General features: G+C 42.5%; 2 protein-coding genes across 3 annotated transcripts in view; one reads left to right on the forward strand and one right to left on the reverse strand.

The window, feature by feature from the left end:
- Positions 1–15,475, forward strand: part of chsy1 (chondroitin sulfate synthase 1) — a 36,495-nt gene extending 21,020 nt beyond the window's left edge. The window contains exon 3 of the mRNA XM_008404950.3: positions 12,843–15,475. Coding sequence (XP_008403172.1) covers positions 12,843–14,435 — 1,593 coding nt within the window. The 3' untranslated portion in view covers positions 14,436–15,475. The remainder of the gene's footprint in view (positions 1–12,842) is intronic.
- An 8,894-nt stretch (positions 15,476–24,369) lies between these two features.
- The window catches only part of lrrk1 (leucine-rich repeat kinase 1), a 63,981-nt gene continuing 60,513 nt past the window's right edge, over positions 24,370–27,837 (reverse strand). Inside the window, exons 38-39 of one of the 2 annotated variants that reach the window (XM_081604898.1) lie at positions 26,790–26,966; positions 24,370–24,842 (exon numbers count right to left, since the gene is read on the reverse strand). In XM_081604898.1, the coding sequence (XP_081461024.1) occupies positions 24,827–24,842; positions 26,790–26,966 (193 nt within the window). In that variant the 3' untranslated portion in view covers positions 24,370–24,826. Of the gene's footprint in view, positions 26,967–27,837 lie in introns of both variants that reach the window. The other variant, XM_081604899.1, reaches the window with a different exon arrangement.

Below are 27,837 nucleotides of genomic sequence, written 5' to 3' on the forward strand. Positions count from 1 at the left end.
GGGGTCCTGGAGAGGACGGTCTGTCGGATAGTCGAACCTCGGATTCAGGAAGAGCAGTGTGGTTTTCGTCCTGGTCGTGGAACACTGGACCAGCTCTACACCCTCAGCAGGGTCCCGGAGGGTGCATGGGAGTTCGCCCAACCAGTCTACATGTGTTTTGTGGACTTGGAGAAGGCGTTCGACCGTGTCCCCAGGGGGCCTTGTGTGGGGTTCTCCGGGAGTATGGGGTACCGGGCCCTTTGATACGGGCTGTCAGGTCCCTGTATGACCGGTGTCAGAGTCTCGCCCGCATTACCGGCAGTAAATCGGGCTCGTTTCCGGTGAGAGTTGGACTCCGCCAAGGCTGCCCTTTGTCGCGGATTCTGTTCAGTGGACAGAATTTCTAGGCGCAGCCGAGGTGTTGAGGGAATCCGTTTTGGTGGCCTTAGGATCACATCTCTGCTTTTTGCAGATAATGTGGTCCTGTTGGCTTCATCAGACCGTGATTTGCAGCTCTCGCTGGAGCGGTTCGCGGCCGAGTGTGAAGCGGCCGGGATGAGGCTCAGTGCCTCCAAATCTGAGGCCATGGTCTTGAGCCGGAAAAGTGTAGAGTTAGACATAGGGTGAGAAGCTTGGTCATCCGGGAGGGACTCAGAGTAGAGCTGCTGCTCCTCCACGTCGAGAGGAGCCAGTTGAGGTGGCTCGGGCATCTGGTAAGGATGCCTCCTGGACGCCTCCCTGGTGAGGTGTTTCGGGCACGTCCCACCGGGACGAGTCCTCGGGGAAGACCCAGGACACGCTGGAGGGACTATGTCTCTCAGCTGGCCTGGGAACGCCTTGGGGTTACCCCGGAGGAGCTGGAAGAAGTGGCTGGGGAGAGGGAAGTCTGCGCCTCCCTTCCCCCGCGACCCGACCCTGGATTAGCGGCAGAAAATGGATGGATGGATGGTTCACAGAGGAGGCTGTCTGCCGAAAAGTGTGGCCTTAGCTCTGTGATCGTTTCATAAATGCAAAACTGAGAATGCAGGGAGAGAGGGGGAACCCCGGTGGGCAGTGGCGTGATGTGTACTGAGGTTTGTGGGATGCGCTGTTCTTTGAAAGGTGCGAGTGAATACAAATGTTCAGCAACCAGATGACTGGGTGTCAACTGTCCGAAACCCAGTCAACATACTCTAAGGTTCAGTATGTTGGACCTTTGAGACTTTGCTATTTGCTAGCATGGAGTCTGCTGTAGGATCTGTAGCGGCAGTAGGGTTAGCAGGGTTCTGATTATCCAGAACATTAGAAGCACCTGCTGAGACTTAGGACCATGCAGGGCTTGACTTGCTGTACCAGAATGGGTTGGGTTTATGTCGGGAAGCTTGTTCTAGCATTTCCTACAGATTCTGTCCAGAATCTGTCCAGCCTGCAGGCCTTATGGCTCTCTTTGTGCTGTTATTTAGCAAGTTTCACAGAGTGGCAGAGCACATTGTCCTGGTGAGAGAGGCGACGGCTGTTGGAGAGTGTGGTTGCCATAGTGAGATGTGCTTTGTCTGCAGCAATGTTTAGGTGGGTGGTACATGTCGAAGTATTGTAGGATTCATGGCTTCCAAACAGAATTGGGCTCTTAACAAGGGAATCACTGTTTTTCACTTCAGATTGTGCAAACACTAACAGACAAACTATATGTTGTCATTAGTAGGGTTATTAATGCTAATAATGATACTCAATAATAAATAGTTGCCAAAACTGATTATTTCAGCTGAACTGTTGTCTGTTTGAGGTTCCTCCACTGTAACCTCATGAGACCTTACAGGAAATAGTCATGTTGCCAGTTGCTGGGAATTACATTGAAATATGTTGCTGGTTTTTAAGTGTATTTGCATCAGTAACCAATTGAAAACTAAAGGCTCACAGAAGAGAAACCGTTCCTCTGCTTCCAGTCCAATCAGGAAAGATTCAGGATTTTTCAGTCACCTTTTCTTGCTTTTTGTGTTAAACCTTGACCTCCATTAACTCTCAGTTCCTTGTTTCCCATCCACCTCTTTATTTCATATAAAACTCTGTTGACCCACTACAGCTGCCTCACCAGGACAAACTTTGTTTAATGGGTAATTGAGTATTAGCTGCTGCTTTTTGAAGGTTCTGGGATGCAGTTCTTGGAGAACTGTTGGCTCGCTGCGGTTTAAATCAATTAACCCGTAACTTTTTCTGTTGGTTTGTGTTTTCTTTACCCACAGAAAACTCCAAGCAAAACCAACCCTCTCACTACACACCGTGTGACAATGTTCAGTCTGTTTATTGGTCAGATATGTCCAGGTCAGGAGAACCAACTTCTAAAGAAGTAGAAAACACAGTTTAATCAAACAATTAGTGGGATTCTGGGGACTATTTCAAGCAAAAGAACAGAATACCAAAAGATTTTGAGAAAATGTCTTGAAAGTTTCTCTACTCTATCGCATCCCGTAAAGCAACACAAACCTGGCTAGAGGAAGAACTCTGGACGTTACTGAGAGCATTTGGAGGTGGTCTCTGTAGAGTTTGGTCTCAGGTTGGTGTGATTTCTGTGTTCATATCTACACCATCCAAAAGAATCTGTTTGCTGTGTTGTGTGTAAACTGTTGAAGTTCTGCTTGGCAAATAAAAGGCAGGGAAGTTTTATTTGTGTAACACAACAAGTCAATTCAAGTACTTTACATACACTACAAAAAAGGTCATGTAAAAGCCTTGTTGACCTTAGGACAGTTTGTTTCTGAACGGGCTCCTCCAGCTCCATTTTACCTTTGAAACATTAGATTTGAGTAATGTGCCAATCAGTCCCTCCTGGAGGTGATGACGTTTTTGTGATAGTTGAATCTTTTTCAGAGTGATGTAGTCAGTCGCAAATTCTTTAAATTTTTTTTTTTTATTTTTTTTTGCCACATGATCTCACAAAAAAGTTGGAATTGCTGCACATAACCTTCCCAATATAAACAAGATTTTAACATAGTATTTAAAATCCAAATAACATTTCAGTAATTAAGGCAGAAATGGCAGCCTTAATTAAATAGAATCATGTCCAGAGGAGTTGTCAAAGGACAAAAGAAGAATTCTATATTGGTCATTCAAGTTAACATAAACCACTTGCACTGAAAAAAAAAGACAAATGTAAGAGGGTAGCATCACATGCTTTCATCTGGCAGGTTCTATTTTCATAAAACACAAAGTTAAATAAGAAGGAAGTTGTGACTGGTCAAAGTTCAGCTGACTTTTAGTGTTGAAAGAATGGAATATATAATAAAGCATTGAGGTGATTGGTCAGATTTGCAGAAAAGTTGCGATGACTGGTGAAAATTTTAAGTCTATGCAAAATTAGCAAATTATGAATTTGCATGAATAGTTGTGACTGGGGCGACTGGGGCTGTATGGGTAGAGTAGTCGTCTTCCGATCGGAAGGTTGTAGGTTCGATTCCAGCTTCCTCCTGCCTCATGTCGATGTGCCCTTGGGCAAGGCACCTAACCCCAAATTGCCTACCGATCTGCGTTTGTCAGTGCGAGTGGGTGAATGTGATTCCAGTGTAAAGCGCTTTGAGTGGTCAAAATGATCAGAAAAAGTGCTATACAAGTTCAGTCCATTTACCATTGCAACTTCCTGGAGGAATTCATTTGTGTGCAAACAATGATATTTCATAAAACCCTGAGCTTCTGCTTTCTCACACTGATACAACATTGGCTTCGGTCAGAGGCTGCTTCAGATCTGCTGTAACTCAGACTGCTACTGGAGGTCTTTCCTGCTCACAGCCATCATCATCCACAACAACTCTTTGAAGAACTTTGATGATATGAGTTACAACAACATTCAGATTCCCTTTGGATCAATAAAGTATTCTTGAATTGAATTGTTAGCCAGTGATCACATCCTGATCACTGGCTAACAAGAGCCACATTCAGACATTTTGTCTGAATGTGGTTTCTGTCTGAATGTGGTTTTCCATCACTAAGGTTGTTTGGTCCTGTTGGGTTTATTCTGGGCACAAACCATGACACAATGTTTATAGACTGATGGAGAACAGAAGGAGTGTTGTTCACCCAGCAGTCCCAGCTGTATTAGACAGAGGGAAGCAGCTGAAGTTCTCTGCGGTACCATGTGGGTTTGTGTGTGTGTTGGTATTGGACTCTGTCTGGACTGTGCCGTCAAGATGGTACAAAGCTGTGTAAATCCAGTTAACACTGTTTGCCCCTCCCCCCACTCCAGCCTAGCTGAACTTCAGGACACCTGCTGCCCGTCACCAGGCCCTGACGTAAAGCCCCACCCAGGGTTCTGTTAAAGCCCTTCAGAACCAGAAAACTCAGTAGATGGCTTTGGTTCTGGAGGAAGACTTCCAGAACTTTGCTGGATGGGACCTTCAACTGGCATCTGCTGTCCATCAACACCATCCCTCCTCCACCTAAACCAGCCATGACGGGAACAGTTTGATCAGATGAAGATGTTTGCAGCTGTTCTCCAGCTCTCCACCAAGCAAGACAATGAGATCTTTCATCTTTTTGGGGTTAGAAGATATTTCTTTCCAATCTGTGGCTGTGACATGGCTGCTGGAAGGAACCTGCAGATAATTCCCCAGGCCAGCTGCAGGTCACATCTGGAGCAGTAGCTTTAACCCCAGCACACAGCTGGAGCTGTGCTAACCTGGGGCCTGGGTGGATGTGAGGTCGGTGGGATCAAACGGGGACAGGGTTGTAATTAGAGTTCCACACCCAGCATGTCCTCTGGCAGGCTGCTGCTGTTTTAGGCGTGGAACTGATTACTATATGCACCAGTTCTGAGTTTCAGCATTCAGTTTGCATGCTGCACCAACAAAAAGCTGATAGCTGCAGAAATTATTTGAGATTTAATAAATCAGAGGCACAAAGCTTTGTCAATGCCCCTTAGGCCTGTCCTGATGAAGCATTTTCCTGGATGTCATTTTGTATGGAAGCCCATTTCCGCCATGGAAGACAAAATAGAAGACCAACAGGAAGTCATAATTTTGACTTTCAAAGTCATGAGATTCAAAGTCATAATTATGAGATTCGAAGTCATAAGGTTGTCTTTCAAAGTCACAATTTCGACTTTGAAAGTCATAATTTCGACTTTCAAGGTCATAATTATGAGATTCAGTCATAATTTCGACTTTCAAGGTCATAATTATGAGATTCAGTCATAATTTTGACTTTCAAGGTCATAATTTCGAATCTCATAATTATGACTTTGAAAGTCAAAATTATGACTTTGAATCTCATAATTATGACTTTGAAAGTCGAAATTATGACTTTGAATCTCATAATTATGACCTGGAAAGTCGAAATTATGACTTTGAATCTCATAATTATGACTTTGAAAGTCAAAATTATGACTTCCTGTTGGTCTTTTTTTTCATGGCAGAAGTGGGCTTCCATAATTTTGAGACCATTTTCAGCTAATTTAATAATAATGCCATATTAATGCAAATACACTATCTCAAAGATAAAAAAAGCATTACCTTCTAAAGACCATTTAACAGAGACCATAAAACAATTTAAATGTCCAAAATGTATAAACGACAATAATTAAAATGGATTATGAAGTCTCTGAAACCACAATTGTATTCAATAAAATATTCATAATTCAGCTTAGAAAGGCAAGACGGGAGTTAAAAATAATAATAAAACAATATTTACAAACTGTCTCAGCATGGTGACAGCTTTAACAAATATGTAAAACTTTTTTTTTTAAATAAAAGTTGCATGCTATAGCTTTAAAGGGGAGCATCTGTTTAATGCCTGCTCTCCAAATGGAAATAGTCAAGCTTATTTTAATTTATTGTGCAATTAAATAATTAAAGCTTACTGTGACTGGCTTAGTGGGTGGTTAGTGGAAAACTAGCTTGCATGGTGAAGAGGCAGTGGTCCACTTGTATTGCTATTATTAGCTGGTCTGATAAGCAAGAACACCACAGAGCAAACCTGCTGGTGTCATGGCCTTATAAAGCAAAGGCATCGCTAAACACACCTCTCTGCATTCTTCGACACACTCACACTGAACAGACCGAGTCTCCTCTGTGTGTCCTCCCTGACAGACAGGCAGATAAATGATGCACGGTATGTTTACACCTACTGAGCCTCTCAAAATGAAAACTACAAAATTCTTCTCAACCAGAGAAAAACACTAAACCACCCATCAATAAAACATATTTTAAATCAAAACCAGTTTGTTGAAGAGCGTGGAGGCCCCACAGCAGAGGGCCAATACCAGAGCCTGGGGGCTACCACTGCAAAATCAAGCACCTGATGGAGACCTGTGGATGCCTGACTAATTCACTAATTCAAGCCGGCTTAAAACGTTTAATCAGCAATAAGAAAATCAGTTTTTCTCCAGTGTAACGCTACTGTTTGCTGTGTTTTGGAATAAAGAAGTGAGGATTGCAATGTTGTGAAATGTTCACAGTAAAATGATGATGATTCAGTTCAAAAATACTTTATTGATCTCAAAGGGAAATTAAATGCCATTACTCATATCATCCAAGTATCTTAAAGAGTCATTGTGGTCAGGGAGGGTCTCTGGTAGTAGTCAGTCTTGCAGCTAATCTGAAGAAGCCTCTGACTGAAGTCTGTTGCTGTATCACAGACATGACCTTCAAGTCATGTTAACAGATTATCATCTGGCCACCAGAGACCATGTTTCACAGAAACATTTTCTGGATGACATCAATTGTAGATTTTTGTCTGCTATTTCTTAAGATCTGTTTTTATATTGAAACTTTTTATGAAGCCGACTTTTTGGCATTACCAAAAACAACAATGCAGTGGAGCTGAGGCATTAATGCAGCACACTGCCTTCCATGACCTGTAAATAGCTCTTGTACTTGTATAGTGCTTTATCAAGCTAATTGATGGTAGCCACAGTTTGACAGAGGTGGGGCTGCCATGCACCAACCACCACCAGCAGGCAACATGGGTGGAGTGTCTTGCCCAAGGACACAATGTCAGAGGCGGACGGAGCAGGAATTGAACCGACTGATAAACCTCCACTGCCTCCACCATCAGCGGGTTCTGGAACAGTCGGATGTAATCGGTAACATATGAACCAGGCTTCTACATTCCAGTGAGGTTGTGAGGACTGGAGGCTGTGTTTTACCTGCTTCACACACCCTGCACCTGTTTACACACGCTCTGGCTCCAGCTCTGTAACTGCATGCTGAAATGAAAGAGTGGACCTCAGAAAGAGCTGATTTTTTTTGCAGTGGAGGGTAATGCTGGGCGGGGCCTCGGCTCAAGATTGTAGGCTTTGACTCATTGATCTTTGTGTACATGTGTGAAAAGAGTTGTCACCAAATGTTGCTACACCATGTATTTACCTCCCTTGGCAACTCTCACTATCTGGTTGCTCTCTGGGCTGCAGCAGCTCCACAAACCTGCTGCAGTTACGCAGCAGTTGCACCAGGCTCGACTAATTCACAAACTAGAGGTTTCCCCTTTTTTTCTTTTTGACATTTTTCTGGAATATTTTAATTCGATAATGAAAGAACATGCTCTGACATGTTATTTCATTATTTTGGACGATATCACAATATAAGGGGTTTAATATCAGTCAATAACAATAATACGTTTTTTTGTTTTAAGTATCTGAAATTCTGCCAGATATTCTGTCAGATATTTGGATGCTGAAGGGGTGTTTTAGGAAGGGACTGCTTTTTCTCCTGCCCCTGTTTTATCCTCAGCTTCCTCTCCAGCTGCTGTTCTCATTTTCTCCTTTCATTCCACGCCGTTTTTTTTTTTAAAGCAATTTTGAGCCATAGCATCAAAACCTGGAACTGCTGCTGCACAAGTTACTCAATAGGTTGTTGCTAGGTAACCAAAGAGAGAGTGAATTAGTTGATGCTATCTACTTTCCTTAGCTAGCTGTGAGAGGCTGAGCAGCTAAAGTCTTTCCTATGCCTACATCCCCCAGAAGGCTTTGTGGTTCTGGATCGGAGATCAGTAAAATCAGATTACCTATTGATATTGATGATGTCTGTTATGATGATTATTATTGATTTATTGTCCATCCCTAGGTTCTAATTGTATGCGTGCTGCAGCAGTGAGGCCTCTGCACTGTCCAGCCTGATTTCAGTGCTGCAGACTTTGCCAGAGCTTTGGGTGGTAATGTGAGAGAGGCTTTTGTTCTTGCAGGCGTTGCTCTCTTTGGTTCTTGAGTCCATTAATGGAGCTTATCTCCCATCTCTCCCTGGGAACATGTGCAGATAAAACCAGGTGGCTTTAAGGAACAAAGGCTCTTTTCTACCATCAAGACTATTTTAATATTTACACAACACACAAACCCAAAGAACCTGCTTTTATTAATTCTGGGGTAATAAGATATCCAGTGCAAAACTGAGTAATAATGACATAAATCAAGATAATGACCCTTGTATTGTGGGATGAAACAGATGAATGGAGAGCTTCTCCCTCTATAATTTAGGGTTTAGGTTTCAGCTACGACGGGAACTCTGACAAACATGATTGTGTCACTTTACTGTTGTTTTTCTTTAAAAGTTTTTGTTAGTTCTAGTGGCCTTTATTTGATAGTGAATTGACAGGAAAATGGGTAATGAGAGAAAGGGGAAGACATGCGGCAGGGAGTCGAACCTGCAACGCCACATCAAGGACAAAGGCCTTCATATGTGGGTTGTGCTTAACTCCTGCACCACCTCAGCACCCCTGTGTTGCGCTTTTCATTGAGTTGTTCAGATTTGTTTTGAATAAACTATGAACTAAGCAAAGCATTATGTTTGCTTAGTTCATAGCAAGCTGAGCTATGAGCTGTCTTTCTGGGACTGGTTTGTTGAGTTAGATGGTTCTGATCAGAGAGCATGTTTCTAACTTCCTGTCTTCTTCTCTGTTCTACCTGGAGTTGGTCAAAATATGAGTCACAGTAAACCAAACCTGTCCTCCATCAGTCTCTGGCTTGTAAAGGTACCAGGCAGATCTCTCCTGCTGAGCCCACTATAACAAGCTGTTTTCCCCACAATAACACATTTTGCTAGATGATCAATTGTCCCAGAAGTTTTTGCTATGAATAATAATATTGTCATTTTGAGACCATTTTAAAGTAATATAATGGCAAAGACATAATAATGCAACAACATATTGTCAAAGATCAATAAACTTTAAATTCTTATGAACTTTAACACTGGAACTGGAATATATACTAGATATCCAAAATAAATAAACAAAACAATAAATAAAATGAATTATGAAGTAAAATCTCTGTAAACAAAACTGTCCTTCAAAAAAGGACTGATTGAGACCAAAGCATCAGACGGAAGACTTTTATCATCCAGTGTTTAGTAGAAAGAGAGAAAGAAACACAATAACTCATAAATAGAAATTACTGAAGTTGTTTAAATTTGCCGTGTGATAAATTGATTTATTGATTTATTGCTACAGGCCTGACAGGAACATGTTGGAACCAGTGGAATACTTCGTCCTGAGGATGTGAAGCTTTGCTTCCTCAGTTTGTCCTTTGGGGATCATCCACCAATTTCTTTTTTACTTGTTATTTGCAGCTTACTAAAAATAAAATATAAGAAAATGTTCAAACACAATGCCTTTTAATTCTTGATGCCGCTTGTTACAGATTTATATCACTAAACTGCATATAGAGACTTCATTTATTCATATTTTCAAACTTATTGATATTTATTGGTGCTCTTGTGGAACACTGGAGAAAATGGTAAAGCTAACTTTTCCGAAAATACTGTCAATTTTGTTTTTCATTCAGTGTCATTAATCAAAATTTTCTACAATAAATAATAAATTGTATGAAAAATGCCCCTAGTTGCTGTGTTGACAGTAACTGTTGATAGGTGGCAACTGTGGGAGCTGCCACCTATTGGCAGCTCCCAACTTCCCAACTCAGTGGGAAGTTGTTTTCTTCCCACTGAGAAAAACAACTCTTCTCAGTGGGAAGAGTTGTTTTTGAATCCAGGTTGGGGGTTTGAGTCCAGATCTCTCCTGCCGCTTGTCCATGTGCCCCTGGGCATGGCGCTTTATCCAGGTTGTCTACTGATCTGTGTGTGTGGTTCTGGAGTGGTCAGTATGCACATCTATTTCTCATCTGCAGACTTATCTACTTTCTGTAGCTGTGGACATTGATGAGCTGCTGCTTCTGTGGTATGAAGTGGTGCATCTGTGTGTTATGAATTATTTGACCCTATAAGCCTTTATAAGGCAATCAAAGATCTCGTGTGTCCTGTTGATCCACTGGGTGTCACAGTCACAGGGTGTCTGTCTGAATTAGATCTAGTCACATGCTGTCTTGCTGCCCACCAAGCGGGTCAATCCCAGTCCCACTGTGGAGCTGTCCTGCTGGGAGAAACTTTTCCTGGAGCGGAAAATGAATTTGGACACATCACCAGCGTTTAGTAGACGGCCAGTCTCCAATTAGGTTTGGATGGTGGAGGGGTGTTTTAGGGGGGGACTTCCTGCTTTTTGTCCTGCAGATTAAACCTAGCTACAGAATGTGTGAGGCCTCTGACCCAGCTGGTGGAGCTACAACCCCAGAGTTAGGTAGTTTAGTTTTTCTTTTAGCACCAAAATATTATCCAACTCACACCTAGAACACAGAACTGGTGTTTTCCCACATGATAGTGGACCCCTCAGTTCAACTGGGACCAAAGCTGCATCATTTGTTCCATTTCCAGCTGCTGTGGTTCTTTTCCACAATAATCTGTCAAACCCACCAAATCCTTTGAGCAAAATATGCCACTCCTCACCTGTGGTGGCGCTGCACCAAGAACCACTGAAGGAAACAACACAAAAACCCCTGAAGACAACACTGAACACAACTTCATTTTTCATGAGACGTAAACAGTGAAGTGGCGTCAGATTTATCTTTTGTCTTTGATAAAAGTCTACAAGCCATTTCTCCCACTAGTGCCAAACCTGTGTGTTTGTTTGGGTTGTATTTACCCAGAATGCCCTGTAAGAATTGTCCACTTTCTACTTTTGGAGTGGTCATGGTGTTGACATGTGCATTCAAACTGCACTAGAGTTCACTTCAGCCGAACCCACACCAAGGTTTGTTGGCAGACCAGAGTCACTTTTTTGGTCCACATCAAAGTTTGATTCCACATTCACATCTCCCCAAACCAACCAGACTTGGGTTAAAGCGGACCAAACAGGTCTGGTGTGAAGGCACCCTTAAATCTGATTAGGGTTCCATGACCCCAATCAGGAGGTTTGTGCTTGAAAACCCTCCAGTGCGTCTGAATTGAACCAAAGCAGAGTGATGTAGACCTTTTTCAGTCTGGGGAACCTGGGAGGAATTTTCATTGGGGGGTTTACCGACCACTGCTCAGAAGTCGGCCTAATAAACAGAAATCTTCAAACATTATAAATGACGCACACTGAATGACATGAGGCTTTATTTCTGTTTCCTCAGAAATAAAGCCTCATGTCTTTGTTGTTGCACTAGCTGTCTGCTGAGGTCGTGTTGAGTCTGCTGGCTTCTGCGAGCATGATATTTTTTACTATCATCTACTCCACACAAGCCCACATAAAATAAACAAGCTAAGCCTTTAAGGTGTTTTAACATCTGAAATAAAAAGTTCAATCTTCAGCTTTGTGGAACAGTTTTCCCTCAGATTAGAAAAGTGACGAATAGTGAAGAAATGATGTGAGATTAATGGGTGTGAAGAAATGAAACTAATGACTGCAGCAGTGAAGAATCAGCCTCATGACTAAAGCTATGGGGGGAGGGACGTGGGGGTTGTGACCAGCTGGCTGCCAGCTGATGAACCTGCTGGGTGCCATCTGGGCTTTCATCCAACATCACTATCAACTCAGATACATCAGGAAAAACATGGCACTGTAAAAATTTAATGCAAACATTGGCAACATAGAGCTTGTGTCTAGTCTGTGAGTCTACACGGCCGGACAAGGTCATGGGTGTGACCTCAGCCTGGACCGCAGCTGGAAGCTGCTTGGAGCTTTCATGAAACCATGGTAACATGTCTAGAGGAGAGCTTCTTTCTGTTTAGGCTGTCTGCTGCTGTGGCCGTCTGTAACCATCCATCATCTCTGACTTTGTGTTGACGACAGCGTTTACAGCGCAGCTTCTACTGTCACCTGCACATCTATCAGCTCACTGCAGGGAACCACACACAGCTGGAGTACCAATGGTCTGGTGCTTCTGTTTTCATTAGATTGTTGGTTTTTTTCCACACAAATTCATAATTTTGAGTTTACTGTATTGCAAATTTTCCCCAAAAATGGTCAGAAACATTGGATTTGAGTGATGCTAACTCCCACCTGCTGGTGGCAGTGTTTCTTACTTCTACTACACTGGCCTGGCTTGTGAGATTATACTCTGTGATCAATATGATAAACGTAACAAAGTCATACCAGTGTAAATATTACAAAATTCCTTGAAAATTTAGATTTTGGTTGCAAAAATGTTGAAAAACAATCATGAAATCCTGGAGGGAGTAATCAATGTGAAAAGAAGAATTTATTCAACGAAGAGGCATCTATTTAACGGTTGGATAGGTTATATTGATACATTTTGGATCTGGATTTGGTGCAAAATTCCAGAAGTATTGACACTCCTTATTTAAGCAGTAAAATCTGTTTTCAACACTTTAGTCCCTGCTGGTTCACTGCTCTCCTAATGAAGTGTATTTTCAGTGTATGTTTGTACTTGCCCTGGTTTCCTTAAGTTAATTTTTCATGTTCCACTGCCAGCTGCATTATTCATGTCTGGTAACTGGTCTGGAGACAGTAAGGAGAGAATTAGTTCTCTGTCTCCTCATGTTCAGTGGTCTATGTGGACAGATGGAGACTGTTGCAATGTGACCTGAATTTGAACCTCGAGTGTTCTGACAGCAAACTGTCTCCTGTCTTTACAGATGCAGCAACTCTTCTATGAGAACTATGAACCAAACAAGAAGGGCTACATACGAGATCTCCATAACAGCAAGATCCATCGAGCCATCACTCTGCACCCCAACAAGAACCCACCCTACCAGTACCGCCTGCACAGCTACCTGCTCAGCCGCAAGATTGCAGACCTGCGCCACAGAACTATTCAGTTGCACCGAGAGATCGTCCAGATGGGGCGCTATGGAGCAGCTGAGCCCACCCGAGAGGACCTCCAGCTGGGCATTCCTCCGTCCTTCATGCGCTTTCATCCCCATCAACGAGAGGAAGTCCTGGAATGGGAGTTCCTGACGGGGAAGTACCTGTTCTCTTCCTCGGACAGCCAGCCACCCCGCCGCGGGATGGACTCCTCTCAGAGGCAGGCTCTGGACGACATCATCATGCAGGTGATGGAGATGATCAATGCCAATGCCAAAACTCGAGGCAGGGTCATCGATTTCAAAGAAATCCAGTACGGCTACCGACGGGTGAACCCGCTGTATGGGGCAGAATACGTGCTGGATCTGCTTTTGCTGTACAAGAAGCACAAAGGGAAGACCATGACGGTTCCTGTGAGGAGACATGCTTACCTTCAGCAGACCTTCAGCCAGATCCAGTTCAGGGAAGAGGATGAGATGGATGCCAGGGCTCTCGCTAGCCACATCAACCAGGAGTCCGACTCGCTGTCCTTTCTGTCCAACTCTCTGAAAATGCTGGTGCCTTTCAAGCTCACTAGTTCAGGACAGGATCAGAGGGAGCCCAAAGAAAGCAAAGTTAACATCCTGGTGCCGTTGTCGGGCCGCTACGACATCTTTGTGCGCTTCATGGCTAACTTTGAGAAAGTTTGCTTGATCCCCAACCTGAATGTAAAGCTGCTGATTCTGCTGTTCAGCACGGACAATAACACCGAGCGGGTCAAGCAGGTGGAGCTGATGAGGGAGTACCACCTGAAGTACCCCAGAGCTGACATGGAGATAAAGCCTGTCGCCGGCTCCTTCTCCAGGGCTCTGGCTCTGGAAGTGGGCTCCCTGCATTTCTCCAACGACTCCTTGCTCTTCTACTGTGACGTAGATCTACTCTTCTCCAGCGACTTCCTGAAGCGCTGCCGGACCAACACCGCCTTGGGGGAGCAGGCCTATTTTCCCATCATCTTCAGCCAGTATGACCCCAAAGTGGTGTATTCTGGGAAGGTCCCCAGCAACAACCACTATGTCTTCACCTCCAAGACAGGGCTATGGAGGACCTACGGCTTTGGGATCGTCTGCGTCTATAAGGGGGACTTGATCCGAGCCGGGGGCTTCGACACCTCCATACAGGGATGGGGGCTAGAGGACGTCGACCTTTATAATAAATTTGTCCAGTCAGGGATCAAGCTGTTCAGAAGTACGGACACAGGGATCGTGCATGTCCACCACCCGGTCATATGTGACCCCAACCTGGAGGCGAAGCAGTACAAGATGTGCCTGGGCTCCAAGGCCTCATCGTATGGCTCCACCCAACAGCTGTCTGAGCTCTGGCTGGAGAAGAACGACCACGGCTTTGGGAGGCTGGCCAGCAGCAATGCCTCGGTCAGGACAGCATGATGAAAACACACCATGGCCGTTCACTTCCGCTTTACAACTCACTTTTCATCTATTTATTTTTACTGCAGTGAAAGACTTCCTGTTCGGCGTTGTTTGACTGTTTTTCACATAGGCAGCCTGGACTCATGTTGTTGATCATAGGAGGAGCGTTGGTGGGTGCTAACCAGAACCTGAGGCTCTTCTCCACTGATGGGTTCCATCAGTGCTGAGGACGCAGCGGTTGGTTGTGTGTACCTCAGGAAGTACACAGTCATGCTTGTAATGCATTCTGTTTGTTTGGTGTGTGTACTTTACCAACCAAGATTACTCGGAGCAGAATTCCCCTCCTGATTGGGAATGTTTACACAAGGCAGAGCCTGAACATGATCCCAGCCAAACGTCCAATCAGAGCTGTTCTCTGTTAGACTTCCAGTGTCTTTTTTACCTTCTTTGTTTTTTGGTTAGATGTTGTTACACTGTTACCATTTTTTCCTTTTTTTATATATTTCAGTTTTTTATGATTTTTTAAAAAACTCTACTGCTGGATTTGATATCTGCAATTCACAATTTGTTTTCTAATTTATTGAATTTGCAGGCTCTCTTTTCTACCTTCTGATTTTTGAACAATGTATATTGAAAAGATTGTATAACCGCATCAGTAGTAATGACATAGCCCTTTGTTTCTTCAGTTTTGCAAACCTATTTTTAAACTTCTCACCAAAGATAGATCTGCAGTCTGCTTTAGATGTTCCCCTTGTTCTGTGTGTGTGTGTGTATGTGTGTGCGTGGGCGTGTGTGTGCGAGAGAGAGAGAAATAGAGAGAAAGAACTGTGTGTGTGTGTGTGTGTGTGTGTGTGTGTGTGTGTGTGTGGGTAGCGTCCTTCAGGTGTGTGATGGTGTAAAGGCTGTGTGTTTCAGGCCTTTCTAACAGACTGAAGCCGCTCAGGTCGTCATAGCAGCGTCATAAAATGGGAGCAGCTCTCTTGTCGGCCATCTTAAGTCACATGTTGCTGTTCCTTTTTCTAAATGACTTTATTGAATAAAGTGTTGTGGCTCAGTGATGTGGGTGTGTCTGCAGTTTTTGTAGTGTTGCAATAGGAAATAAGGCCTGTTTGATCTTGTCTCCCAGGTTTTCATGACTGTCATCAGACTCGTTGCTCCATGAATGCCTAATGAGGCTGGTGGTGTGGGAAAACCATGCCCACAATGATGCAGCTGCAGTTCCTGCTGAGGAATCCAGCCTTGGGGACATTCCTGGGCTCCTCCATCATTATTAGTCTGGAATTATTTCACAACAAGTTCTAGATGCAGATGCACCCAAGCATTTGCTTCCTTGTGCGCTTAATGAAAATGTAAATCACGTCTGGCCATGGCTTAAGGGAGGGCTGGTCCAGGGTGGCTTCTTTCCTTTACAGAAAGAGAGAACCAATGTTGGGATTTCCACCCACCTCCTCCAGCCACCCGAAGGAGGGGGGAGGGCGAGATGGAACAGGACAACATTCAACTTAGCTTTATAAAGCACTTCTCAAAAGATTAATACAAATACTAGAGTGTCTCATGATAAATAGTTTGGTAAAGCTATTTATTGTAAATCATGACCCAAACTAAAACGGACATACTTGTGTTCTTAAATTGTAGTATTGTCCCCTTCAACACCCTGAAATCTTGTTTGGGTGGAAGGATTTATTTTTTGATTCTGAAGCTTCTAACTCTTCATGACAAACATCCTCCACTGCTGAATGTTTTCACCCCGTCTGTCTGCGTTCCAGCTCTGAGATGTATGGTAGGAACATGGTGCCTCCCATCACAAGCCTTGTTGACCCTTAAAGTTTGACTTTGCTCTCACCAGGTTTCTGGCTTATCTCTGCTGGTTGGTATAGTCCAAGCAGGCGCCTTTCTTCTGGTGACTCCAGCATCAACCTCACTTTTTTCATGTTCCTCCTTGTACAATTTAAAAAAATAAAAAAAAAAGCCAAACTGTTTTTCATGGAGTTCTGTATCAAGTGAAGATACTTAATTCTGATAGATGTGGCTGAAATTTTGGATCTTTATTTCTTCTTTGTGTCTAAATTCAGGGCTATGTCCTTTTAAGAGCCTGTTGGCATGGGCCACATCCTTTAATGACCACAAAAAGGAGCTACAAAAACCACTTCAAGCTTTTAATTTCCTTTCCATCACATTCCAATACTAATATTTAAAACTGTACTCCTCTCCCGCTGTATTTCTGTTCAGAGTACACCAGACCCCTCCTTCGAATCCAGAGAAATGAAGGAAGTAGTTGTGAACCGCGTTTGGAAGAGCCTTGTAATTTAGAAAGCCTTCGTTGCATCGCAGTGATCAAAGGCAGCCTCCGAAGGATGCAGACCCTGAACTTGAACACACCCTTGCTTTCAACAGGATCCCTAATTTCCCTCTTTTTGATTAAAGTCTGATGGATGGTTAGTGTTGGCAGACATTTTAACCCCATGATGCAGCCTTTGTGTAAGTTATCAGGTAAAACTTATGTCAGACCTTGTTCCATGTTGTTTATTTTTCTTTGAAAATGCTAAAATGTCAGTCTCCCTGGGTTTGAAAACCTTTAAACACAACTGAAAATTATTTGGACCTCCTGAAGACAAGATGGCGAAAGCCTGAAGTACCGTATTTTCCGCACAATAAGGCGCACCTAAAAACCTTCAATTTCCTCAAAAGCCGACAGTGCGCCTTATGGACCAATATTGAGCCGGTCTAGCATCTAGACCTGTTGTGGCCGCCGACTTCATTTTCGCCCGTAGAAGAAGAAGCGCGTGGTGCATGCTGGGATAGTTGTCAGAACTCTGGTTTGTTAATAAAGTTTGACTGACCTATCTACCGAGAAGGACCTCGCTGCAGCAAATAGAAAGTGGCGGGGACGGACCACTGTCGGTCTCTTACCTTATTTGGAAATGGGACCATTGCACTTCGGAAGTGAATGGGGCGCTATTTCCTATATTATCCGGGGTTTAATTTTCTTTTTTAAATCTGTGATGTATCTTTATCTTTAGGAAGGGGTTTCTCTCTCAGCATGTATTTGAACTTCTCTCTTTTATTTACTTCAGCGCAACTCAGTTTTTAAACAATTTGCGTTGCATTCTGTGTACTTCTAAATCTGCTTCTTTTGCACATCTTTTCGGGCCTGCTAGTGCCTCTAGTGGGGTGGGGGTGGTAGCACAACTAATATAAATACATTACTAAATCAGAATACCAAAGTCTTTATTATTTATTATTAATTCTCGCATAACTGGAACCGCAAAAGATAAAGTCCCTCACAAAACACCAAGCCTTTTAATTTTCTTAAGGAAGTAGAGCTAATTAAATGACATAAACAATACCAGAAAGTGGTTCCAGTTTCACTCGTTGGCCAACTTGTTGAAACGATGGCAAATTTTAAATACCTTGGATCATTCCTGGACAGTCAGCCCAAATTTGCTGAAAACACTGGCTACATTTTTTAAGAAATGTCACTCTATCTTTTAAGAAGACCCAGTGATCTTGGGATTACCTAACAAGTGCAACTCGTGCAAAACCTCTAGTTAGCTAGAGGTAACATTGACTAACATTACCTCTAGTTAAGTAATGTTAACATTTTAACAATGAGTTAAAATTGTTAACATTACAATTTTAACAATTTTAACTCATTTAACTAATTTTAAAATGAGTTAAAATGTTACAACTTAAAAATTTAACTTAAGTTTTAAGTCATCTCAAGTTTTAACTGTTGAGTTCTTTAGCTTTTCATCTCCTCGGTTGTTTTGGTCACATGAGCTGCAGACTAACAGACAATCTTTTAAGAATACTTGGAATAGCAGGAAAAATAGTAGGTAAACAGCGGTGAAACCAAAAACAACTCTGTCTAAACTGTTTAGAGCATCCATCCTCTTTTTTTTTATCAGTTTGAGCTCATGAAGGGCGTTACTGTGTTCCTCTGGTAAATATAGAACATCTATTAGAAGTCATTCATTGACAGTGCAATAATTATTCTTAGCCAAATTAAATTATAACATTGACACACATGACAACATCGTGACCGGCCTATTTGTTGATATTCACTTTAGTGCAGCTCCATCTAGTGGATGCATAACATAACTCCAGCCTCTTCTGCAGCGTCTATTCCAGGGGTGTCAAACTCCAGTCCTGAAGGGCCGCTGTCCTGCAGTTTTTAGATGTGCCACAGGTACAAAACACCTATATCAAATGGCTTAATTACCTCCTCAGTTCTCCAGAGCCTTGCTAATGACCTAATTATTCTATTCAGGTGTGGTGCAGCAGAGGCACTTCTAAAAGTTGCAGGACACCGGCCCTCGAGGACTGGAGTTTGACACCCCTGGTCTATTCTATGCGCCTTATAATGCGTTGCACCTTATGCATGAAAAAAGTTTTAAAATAGGCCATTCATTCAAGGTGCGCCTTAGAGTGCGGAAAATACGGTAAGTTTAAATAAAGAAACAAAGAGATTACTTCCACTCAGAAAGAGGGGATTACACCTTTAAACTGAACTTAAACTTTTCACACCTCTGTGACTGTGTGCTAACAATGTCTTTCAAAAAGTAGTTTTAGTATCAATTCATGTCATTAAATAAAGTAAATCGAATATAATTGTATTATGACTTGAATCACTTCACAAATGTTTTGCACTAGGTTCTTTTGCGTCATGGACCTGTAGCATTCATTTCTCCTGATCAGCAGGGGGCGACAGTGGAGAGGAAAATCGCCCATTTAACAGGAAGAAACGTCCAGCAGAACCAGAGCCAGGATCAGTTGACTGGAGGGTTGAGAAGAAAGAGCAAAAACAGATTAACATGTTGGATTATTTTCTACATTTATGAAAGTAAAAAGTTGAAAGCAGGAGAGTGAGAACGATTAGCTGATGGCAGCATTAACTCAGTTGATAACTAGGATCAACTGAGATGACCTGTTGAGAATTGGTGTTATAAAAATAAACAGAATCTTATTGGAATTCACCTATAATGTTTTTTACTCAGTGAATTAAGTTTGACAGCTTTTCAGGTGTGGCTCCACCTTTAATAATGACAGTGTAGAATCTATATGGCTTTAAAAACTTTATAAACTAAGTTATTCCTGGTATGTGCAGCAATAATAAAATGGGGAAATGAAAGTGGAGTGATGGGTAGTTTAACCTTGTCGCTGATCGTTTCAAGGACAAACTCAGGAACAGAAACTGACCACAGAACTCATGTGATCTCTGAGTTCTTTGTAGTTTTCTTTAAAAAAGAGGAACAGGCAGCATGGCAGCATTCAGCAATCCGTCTGCTGGCAGCTGGTGAGAGAACGCAGCATGATGCAGCTGAAGCTCTTCAGGTAACAGGACAGGATCCTGCTAAACCTTCAGGACCAACACATTCCTCCAACACACTGATGCTACCAATACAGCTGCTCCTAGGATTCAGACTGGCCTGATTAGAAATGTGCATCTAAGTCAGCAGCACACCTTCAGTATGTAAATAATGTCTGTTCTGGTAGATTCACTGCTGCTTTTTAAAGCTCAGGCCCTGACACTGCAGAGCATTGGTTCCTGAATATGGAAGCTAAATGTTCCAAAGAGCTAAAGCAGTCATCCTGTGACCCTTTACAGAAGAGCATAAATCGGAGAAAAGGCCGGAGGAGCTTCAAGCTGAGGGAGAGACACGTTGTTCCTCACCAGCAGGGATCAGAGAGGATTTCTGTTCTGCAGGAAGTCCACTTCTGTGACCCTCAAACAGGGACACAGAGATCATGTGGTTGTTTTTCTGGCAGTAGGTTCCAGCTGAATACATCTGCATTATATTGTTGTAAAACGACGTTCAGCTGTTGTACAGCCGATGTGCAGAGTTGAGCTTCATCTGGGGGTTCAGTTACCGTCAGGTCAGGTTCTTCATGTTGAGTCCCACAAAAGCCTTCAATTCACTGACACTGTATCTGGGATCCTTTTCATGCAATCTGAGTGAATTTATCAGCTTATGGATTTGAAAATTGATATTCAGTCGATCATCTCTGTGGTCTGCAGAACGGATGCAGAACCTGCTGAGCATGATGGCGTCTAAAGAGAAGAACACTGAGATTAAATGTTTTCCTCTCTGCTGCGGCTCAAGCACATTCAGATGATCCGACCACCGCATCCTGACAGGCACCACAATCTGTTCTATACTGTCAAAAAAAATCATGAACAAAAAAATTTTTTTTCTAAAGTAGCCATTAATGAAGTATTATGCTCTTATCTGACGAAATCCTAAGATTTGCTACAGCTGTTAAACTGAACAAGGAACAACTTTGTCCATAAGTGATGATGGTCAGTAGACGAGGTGATGAGAATGTGGAAATGAATAGAAATTTACAAGAAAGAGAGCTGGTTTTGCTGTTTTGTCTGCGTCAGATTAGTTTCTTTCTCTATTACAAATCATTTACAGTTGAAACCACATAGATTAAAAAAATGCTGCAGAAGCCGGTGAGGCAGACATTATCCACAGAGAAACATATTCTAAAGCAACATGGGCTGAAAGGCAAGAGAGCAGGAGGCCATTACTGCAAATGGAACCTGAAAAGTTAGATTATAGTTTACAAATGTCCACAGTGACACCGAACCATGTCCTGTTCATTCATCAGATGACATGTCCTGTCATCTGATGAAACTAAAGTGGAACTATTTGGACATAATGACTGTTGTTGTACCATCCTAACTGTGAAGTATGGGGGTGGTAGTGTTATGCTGTGGGGTTGTTTTGCTGTTTGAGAAACTGGCCCACTTTATTAAATATATGGCATCATGAGGAAAGAACATTATGTGGAAAATATTGTAACATCTAAAGACATCAACCAGGAAGTTCAAACCAGTCCAGAAGGACGATGTCCCTCAGGAGAGAGAGAGAGGCTGCAGGTCAACAGGTCAATAGGTCAACGTTCTGTTACAAAGCCATGATCTCTGTCCTACAGAGAAATTGTGGGTGTGTGTGCAAACTTCTGGTCTTTTCATGGCCGCCAGGTTGTCAGAATCTGTGAATTTATTTTCCATTTTCAGCCAAACTGTGTACCTGACAGAAGCACTGACTGAACATCAGTGAAGAAGTGCTGGTGTTTTCTGCTCATGTGTTTGACTTCTAATTAAAGGCAGTATAAGATAAGAGGAAATCAGAGGTGTGACATCGTATCTATTTACTTCCTGTTTGCTTTTTTTCCTGGGAGGTAAAACTTTTAGAAGAGCTAGAATTGATGAGATGGAAATGTTGTTCTAACCACTGGATAAAGAGAGTCAGATTCCTACCACTTTAATCAGCTCTGATTTATATAAAAATATCATTTGGTACCAAACGATATTTTATCTCTAAGCTGCCATCAACCTGACATTGAACAGTTTTGCTGAGATTCAGTCCAAAGTTTATTTGTATGATTTATTTTTGCGGTCTTTTCAAAACTAATATAAAAAATAATTGAATTATGGCCAAAGATGAATTTGGACAGCTAAAACTGTTCATTTCATATAAAAAAGGTGAACTCAGCACTGCAACACCCCGATAAAAACGTTGCAGCTCTTCATTTACCTGAAATTTCACTTGGAACTTTTAAAGAGGGTTTTGCAGAGGGACAAAACAGAACAAAGGAGGAAATAAATCTTTAAATTAGTATATTTGTTTTTCTTTTTTTGCCACAAAACAGTTACAATCCATGTGAATCATTATTGTTAAGATTAAGAAACAAATAGCTGATCCTGATACTGGTGTTAAGGCTCTCAGACTTTATGAAATATTTGTCAGTGTTAACTTTCTCTAAATCATTAGAGGTTAGATCCTAGAGATGATGTACCTGGCAAAATGAAAAGCCCCTGACTGAGCTTTAGTTGCTAGTGTAAATGCTCTGTTTCATCCTGAGTTCATGGAAACCAACTCTGACTTTCTGCTTTGTTGTTTCCTTCATGAAGCCACAAAAGAAGCGACTGCAGCTGATACTTTTTCACTCCTCTGGATCACAGCTGTTGTGTTTTTGTTTCTGCTCTGCCTTCTCTAACTTACTGCTTATTCTGATCCAGGTTCTGGTTCTGCTGGAGGTTTCTTCCTGTTAAAGGGAAGTTTTTCCTCTCCACTGTTGCTACATGCATGCTCTGTATGAGGCGTTGCTGTAAAGTCAACAGCAATGTAAGCGGTTGTCACTTTATGCTCATCTAGGAGTGGAGGCTGCAAGTCAATGACTATAGAAAACTTTTTAAACAAATTTGAATAATCTGAACTAGGAGGAATATAACTGGGATCAATTGGAACAGATGTATTGTCTGATGTTCCTGACTTCTATTAAAGATAGTTTCTGTCACTGCCTCTGCCGCCCCTCAGCGGACATGTTTCCGCTGGGTTCACAGGGGAAACATATCCAGTTAATATTCTGGGAAGATGAGTTCCAGGAAGACAAAATATTCCAGTCCAAACATACCTGAACTCTTTTTAGCTGAAAGCTTCAAACCAACATTTAGTCATTTCAACAAAACAAAGACGCAGTTCATTAATCCACATCTTTAATGGATGAAGCATCTTTTAGCAGAATGGAGCCTCCATCTGTTGTCCATAACATTCTCCAGCTATTATCACTGGGTTAGAAGGGAATACCTGGGACAGGTCGTCGTCGTCACCACTCACTCACTCACGCACGCGCGCGCGCGCGCACGCACGCACGCACGCACGCACACACACACACACACACACACACACACACACACACACACACAGGAGCAATTTTAGGGACCATTAAATAGCCATATCAAAAAAGTCCACAGGCCAGGATTTGAACCAAGGACCTTGTTGCTAAGCAGCAGTGCTAACAATGGGCTAGAGTATGTTTAAAAGTCACAGACATAATGTGACCCTGATGTTATTCTAGCAGTGCATGGAGTCACTTCAACACACTGCAGTTTCCTGCATCAGATAGTCATGCATCACAAAACTGAATGAAATCCATGAATATTAGTTATGACTTTTCTAAGACAGAAATCCATTTTAAACAAACCCAAGAGAAGCCTGAACCGTCCCTTTAAGAACTTCTTGCTTTTTTAAGTTTTATTGGCACTAGTGGCCTTTATTTATTAGTAACTGCTGGACAAGAGAGAACGCCGACTGGAGTCTGTATTTGGCGCCCCCTACAGGAACATGTCTGTAAATAAAAATCTATTGCAGAATCACATTAGGAGCAGCGTTATATAGAAACAGGAAGTAATCTATAAAATAAAAATAATCAATACAGTTCGGCCTGAAGTAGTTCTTATTAAAGCTGTATCTCTACTGCTTTCTAGTGTTTGATGAGAGACTGACTAAAAACAAGCTTCAACTGCATCCACCTATCGGAGGTCACGTGACTCCTAAGCTCCCCTTCACACACACCCATCCACCCTGCGCTTCAGGCAGCGAGGTCAGAATGTTCTGACCTGAACAGGTCAGTCAGTGGTAGGATTTACTCACATCAGTCACATACAGAGAACATCAGAACTATCTGAAAGTGACAAGAGCATCACTGATGAAGTGTGCAGAGCTCTTCAGCCAGGAGCCTGCAGCCTGCTTTGTTCCCATCTGGAGTCCATGGAGGACGTCATGGAGACGCGCTGGCTCATTTTTACACAGGAAAACAACGCATCACCATTATTTATTACAGCAGATTGTTTACTGGGCATCTGGGAATCCCAGACATTCCTAACACGACTCCATGTATCATCTCCGCTTCTGCCATATTAAAATGACACTTGACACCTTCAGGATAAGAAACGACTTAAAGTCATCTTACTCCTTAGCTCAAAGCTGAAAGTGCTGTTTTAGTCTGTCCGTCTCCAAACGGTGCAGTGTTCTTCCTCAGCTGCTATGTTTGGTGGATTAAGATCCTTTAAAAAAATTATTAAAGTTTAAAATATAAAAAAGGTCAATGTGAGTGAATGTCGTTTTAAGATTCGTCTCACCAAGTGATTAAAAACAAGTCTGAGAAAAACACTGAACTTTTATTTACAAAAAATGTATTGAACATAATTTCATACAATAACAATGTTGAGCATCTGCATATTTTCCATTATGCAGTTCTAGTAAATGAATAACTCCTGGCTCCTTTGGTCAATAATTCAAACTGTATGAGAGTGTCGGGATGTTTGGAGATGCTGCAGTGTCTGACAGCTTGTTTTTCTGCTGCTGCACTTCGTTGTTTATTTCTGCCTAATATCTGGGAGTGAGCTGCAGTCGGCCTCCAGATGCGTTTACAGAGCAGCAGCTGGACAGGGAGCAGCTCCTGTCCTCAGCCTCAGGTCCAGATGAATCTGCATCTGGCAGCGCTCAGGTCCAAAGAGGATCCTGGATCTTGTTCCTAGAGCGATCCACCCACCCAGCAGGACAGAGCTCAGTCTGTGTTTGAGGACCGGAATGTTCCTGTGAAGCTCCACCATCTCAGTTTGGATGGATTCTAGTAGACAGAAATATGTGAGGAGTAAACAGAGGGAGCCGAGCAGCTGGAGGCAGACTGGGGGGCCGGGGTCTGCTCCATGGCCTCTAATGTGCTTTGGTTCAGGTCACATACACACATTAAAACACACACACGTTTTTATTCCGCTCTGTCAGACATGGAATCAGATGAAACATTTCATGTTTACCAAACATATTTCCGTTTACTATATGTCAAAATAACGAGAGGTTTTCTTGAGCTCTCAGAGTGTGTTGGGTAGAATGTGTTTCAGGTCTGGATCAGTTTGCCTCGCAGTCACATCAGGCTGCATTACGATTACTGAAACACGGCAGCTGGTCCACTGAGGGACCAGAGGAAGCCGTCCCACAATGTCCACTAAAGTGCACCAGTTCCTCCTGCAGAAAATCACCCACATAGCATGATGCTGCCATATATCAGTCAGGATGGTGTTCAGGTATCCTCCCTTTCATTTTGCTGATCCATGGTTGTTTTTTAGTGTCGTCAGGTCTTTGTTCCTGTGTGCATGTGCAGAGTGTAATCTGCCTTTACCATTTCTGTAAGGGGCAAGGCTTCTTCCTCCCTGAGTGACCTTTCACTCCATGTCTGGACAGAACATGTTTTGCTGGGAAAGTTATACTTTTACACAGTCAGCAGGTCTTTTGCTTTGGTTCTGATTCAGTGAGACAGAAAGCACCATGTGGGCTGCTGGGCTAAAACCAGATTTGGTGATGAATGGCAAAATTACAATATATTAATAGATTGTATTATATATCAGTGTGTATGAACTGATGCATGGTGGGTTTAATATGTCACCCAGCCAGCAGCTCCATGTTGTTCCCAAAGAAATTTACTAAAGAATTTTAAGATAATTAAATATTGTATACTATATATAATATAGTTTTATATAAAATATAATGTTTGTTGAACATGCATTTGTTGAAGAAAAGATATATTTTTGGCCCTGAACTGCTGCCCTTGTCAGTCCTTTCTAAAGTCTGGCAAAGACCCCAGCCTCACCAATAGGGGGCAGTGTGGAGCCAAACAGACACAGAGGCCAACAGCTGTCTTCTTCTGTGCATTGAAAAGAAATCAGGAATAAATACAGTAACTTACAGTGGTAATAGCCCTGGTGGTCATCTCTGTTAAAGCTGCCAGTTTTAGATATGAAGAAAAACCTTTTACAGCAGACTGACATATGTTTGTGGAGGTTATGCACCCTGATGATTTGATCATACATAAGCTTCAATTTTAATAAGAAAAAAGCCAAATATTTAAATCCTAAATAAATCTAATTTGACCTCATATGAAATGACTTTGTATTTTTCTTGCCATGGTACTGTAGAATTATATGGACTTGATTAAAACAGAATAAAAAACTTCAGTTAAGGTCAAAACTGAAACATTAGCTTCTTTATTGGAGCTCAGATTCATTGATGTGATTCAAGGAGTTGACGCCTCACCATGAACCTCAATGCGTGCTGGGCTGAGACTGCAGCGTCTGCTTCCTGTCTGCGGTCATGGGGGACATTCCCTCCATTCCCTTCATGACTCTGTCAGGAATCAGGAAGGCCCACCGCATCTTCCTGGATCTTATCTCATGTTTTCTGATTGTCCCATGAAGCCTCACATGGAGGCAGAGTTCGACCTTATAATAATCCATATCAGATATGAAGAACTAACCATCAAGATGAGGCTTTCCCAAATTGTTAAAAGAGTAGTGATGATGTTATATGTAACCATCTGAATACAACAAATTATATTTCTCATTATTCTGACATTTAGCAAAAAGAAATGATTTTTAGTAATTTATCTGACTAGCTTAAAATAAAAACGATGACTGTTCTGTAATGTCAGACAGAAATGTTATGTCTTTTTTCAAGTATATGGAGGGAGGGGGGGTAAGGTGTCCGTCCTGCTCAGTGCCCCCACCCTACGCTGAGCAGCTACCTCCTCCTCCTGCTGCTGCTCTCAGAACGGTGCAGCTCCTCCCAGGACTGGTAGAAAACGTCCAGCTCCTGGTTGCCCCAGGCCCTCCAGACGACCAGGCACCACTCCGTGTTTTCCTTCTGCTGGAAGCCACACACAACCATGTCCTTAGCCACCAGCGCTGCCTCCTCCAGGGTCCTGAGGTGGGGGGGAGAAATAGATGGGGGTGAGGAGCCGGTGGAACGTCATTTGCCTTTCCTAGAAACTCACAGGCAGCTCATTTAAAAGCCATCAGTGCACTAGATTTACAGCCTGTGGTAGCCAAGTGCTTGTACAGGATGAGGATCATGTGCTTCTCAGGGTTTAAAGGCACTAAAAGATGAGGAGAGAGTATCAGGACTGATCTGTCATTCATCATTCCAGTTACCTGGGTTTGGAGTCAGACCCGACATAACAGCGTTCTAGTAAAGAAGTCGCAATTTCAACATAGCGACGCCCAGAAACGATGTCTGTACAAGTAGCTCTTATGAACATAATTTAAATCTAAACTTTCCATCAGGAAACACTGCTTTTAATTTACATGAAACATTGATTTTAGACAGATTCTTACATGTGTCTTGTAAAATAAATGTTTCCACCTCAGCTTATGTTAGTGTGTTGATGTGCAAATGGTATAAAAAAAAGGAAATCACCATGATGGCGGAAAACTGTTTATCCGCCAACATCGGTGTCTAAGCTAACTAGCCTGAGTTCTGCTGTGCGGAACTAATGGAGAGGAAGGGGCAGGGTATGAGCAGCACATTCACAAGCCTGACTGAGAGCGTTTAGCCCTTCCTCCTGGCTCTGACTGGTTGTACTGCAGATGGCAGTAGGACCACAGGAAGGAGGTAGAGGAGTTTGATTTTTTTCACAGATTATCTGCCATGACATGACAGTTTAACTTTTATAAACATATTGCTTATAAAAGTTACTACTACAGCTTTAATACAGAAAAGTTCCTTTCTGTTTTTTTATGTGTATTGTTAAGCAAGAGCCAAAGAGAAGCCCAACAGATTTACAACATATAACA

Source organism: Poecilia reticulata, chromosome 3, assembly GCF_904066995.2.
Source record: "Poecilia reticulata chromosome 3, P_reticulata-male-v2, whole genome shotgun sequence".
Classification (NCBI taxonomy): domain Eukaryota; kingdom Metazoa; phylum Chordata; class Actinopteri; order Cyprinodontiformes; family Poeciliidae; genus Poecilia; species Poecilia reticulata.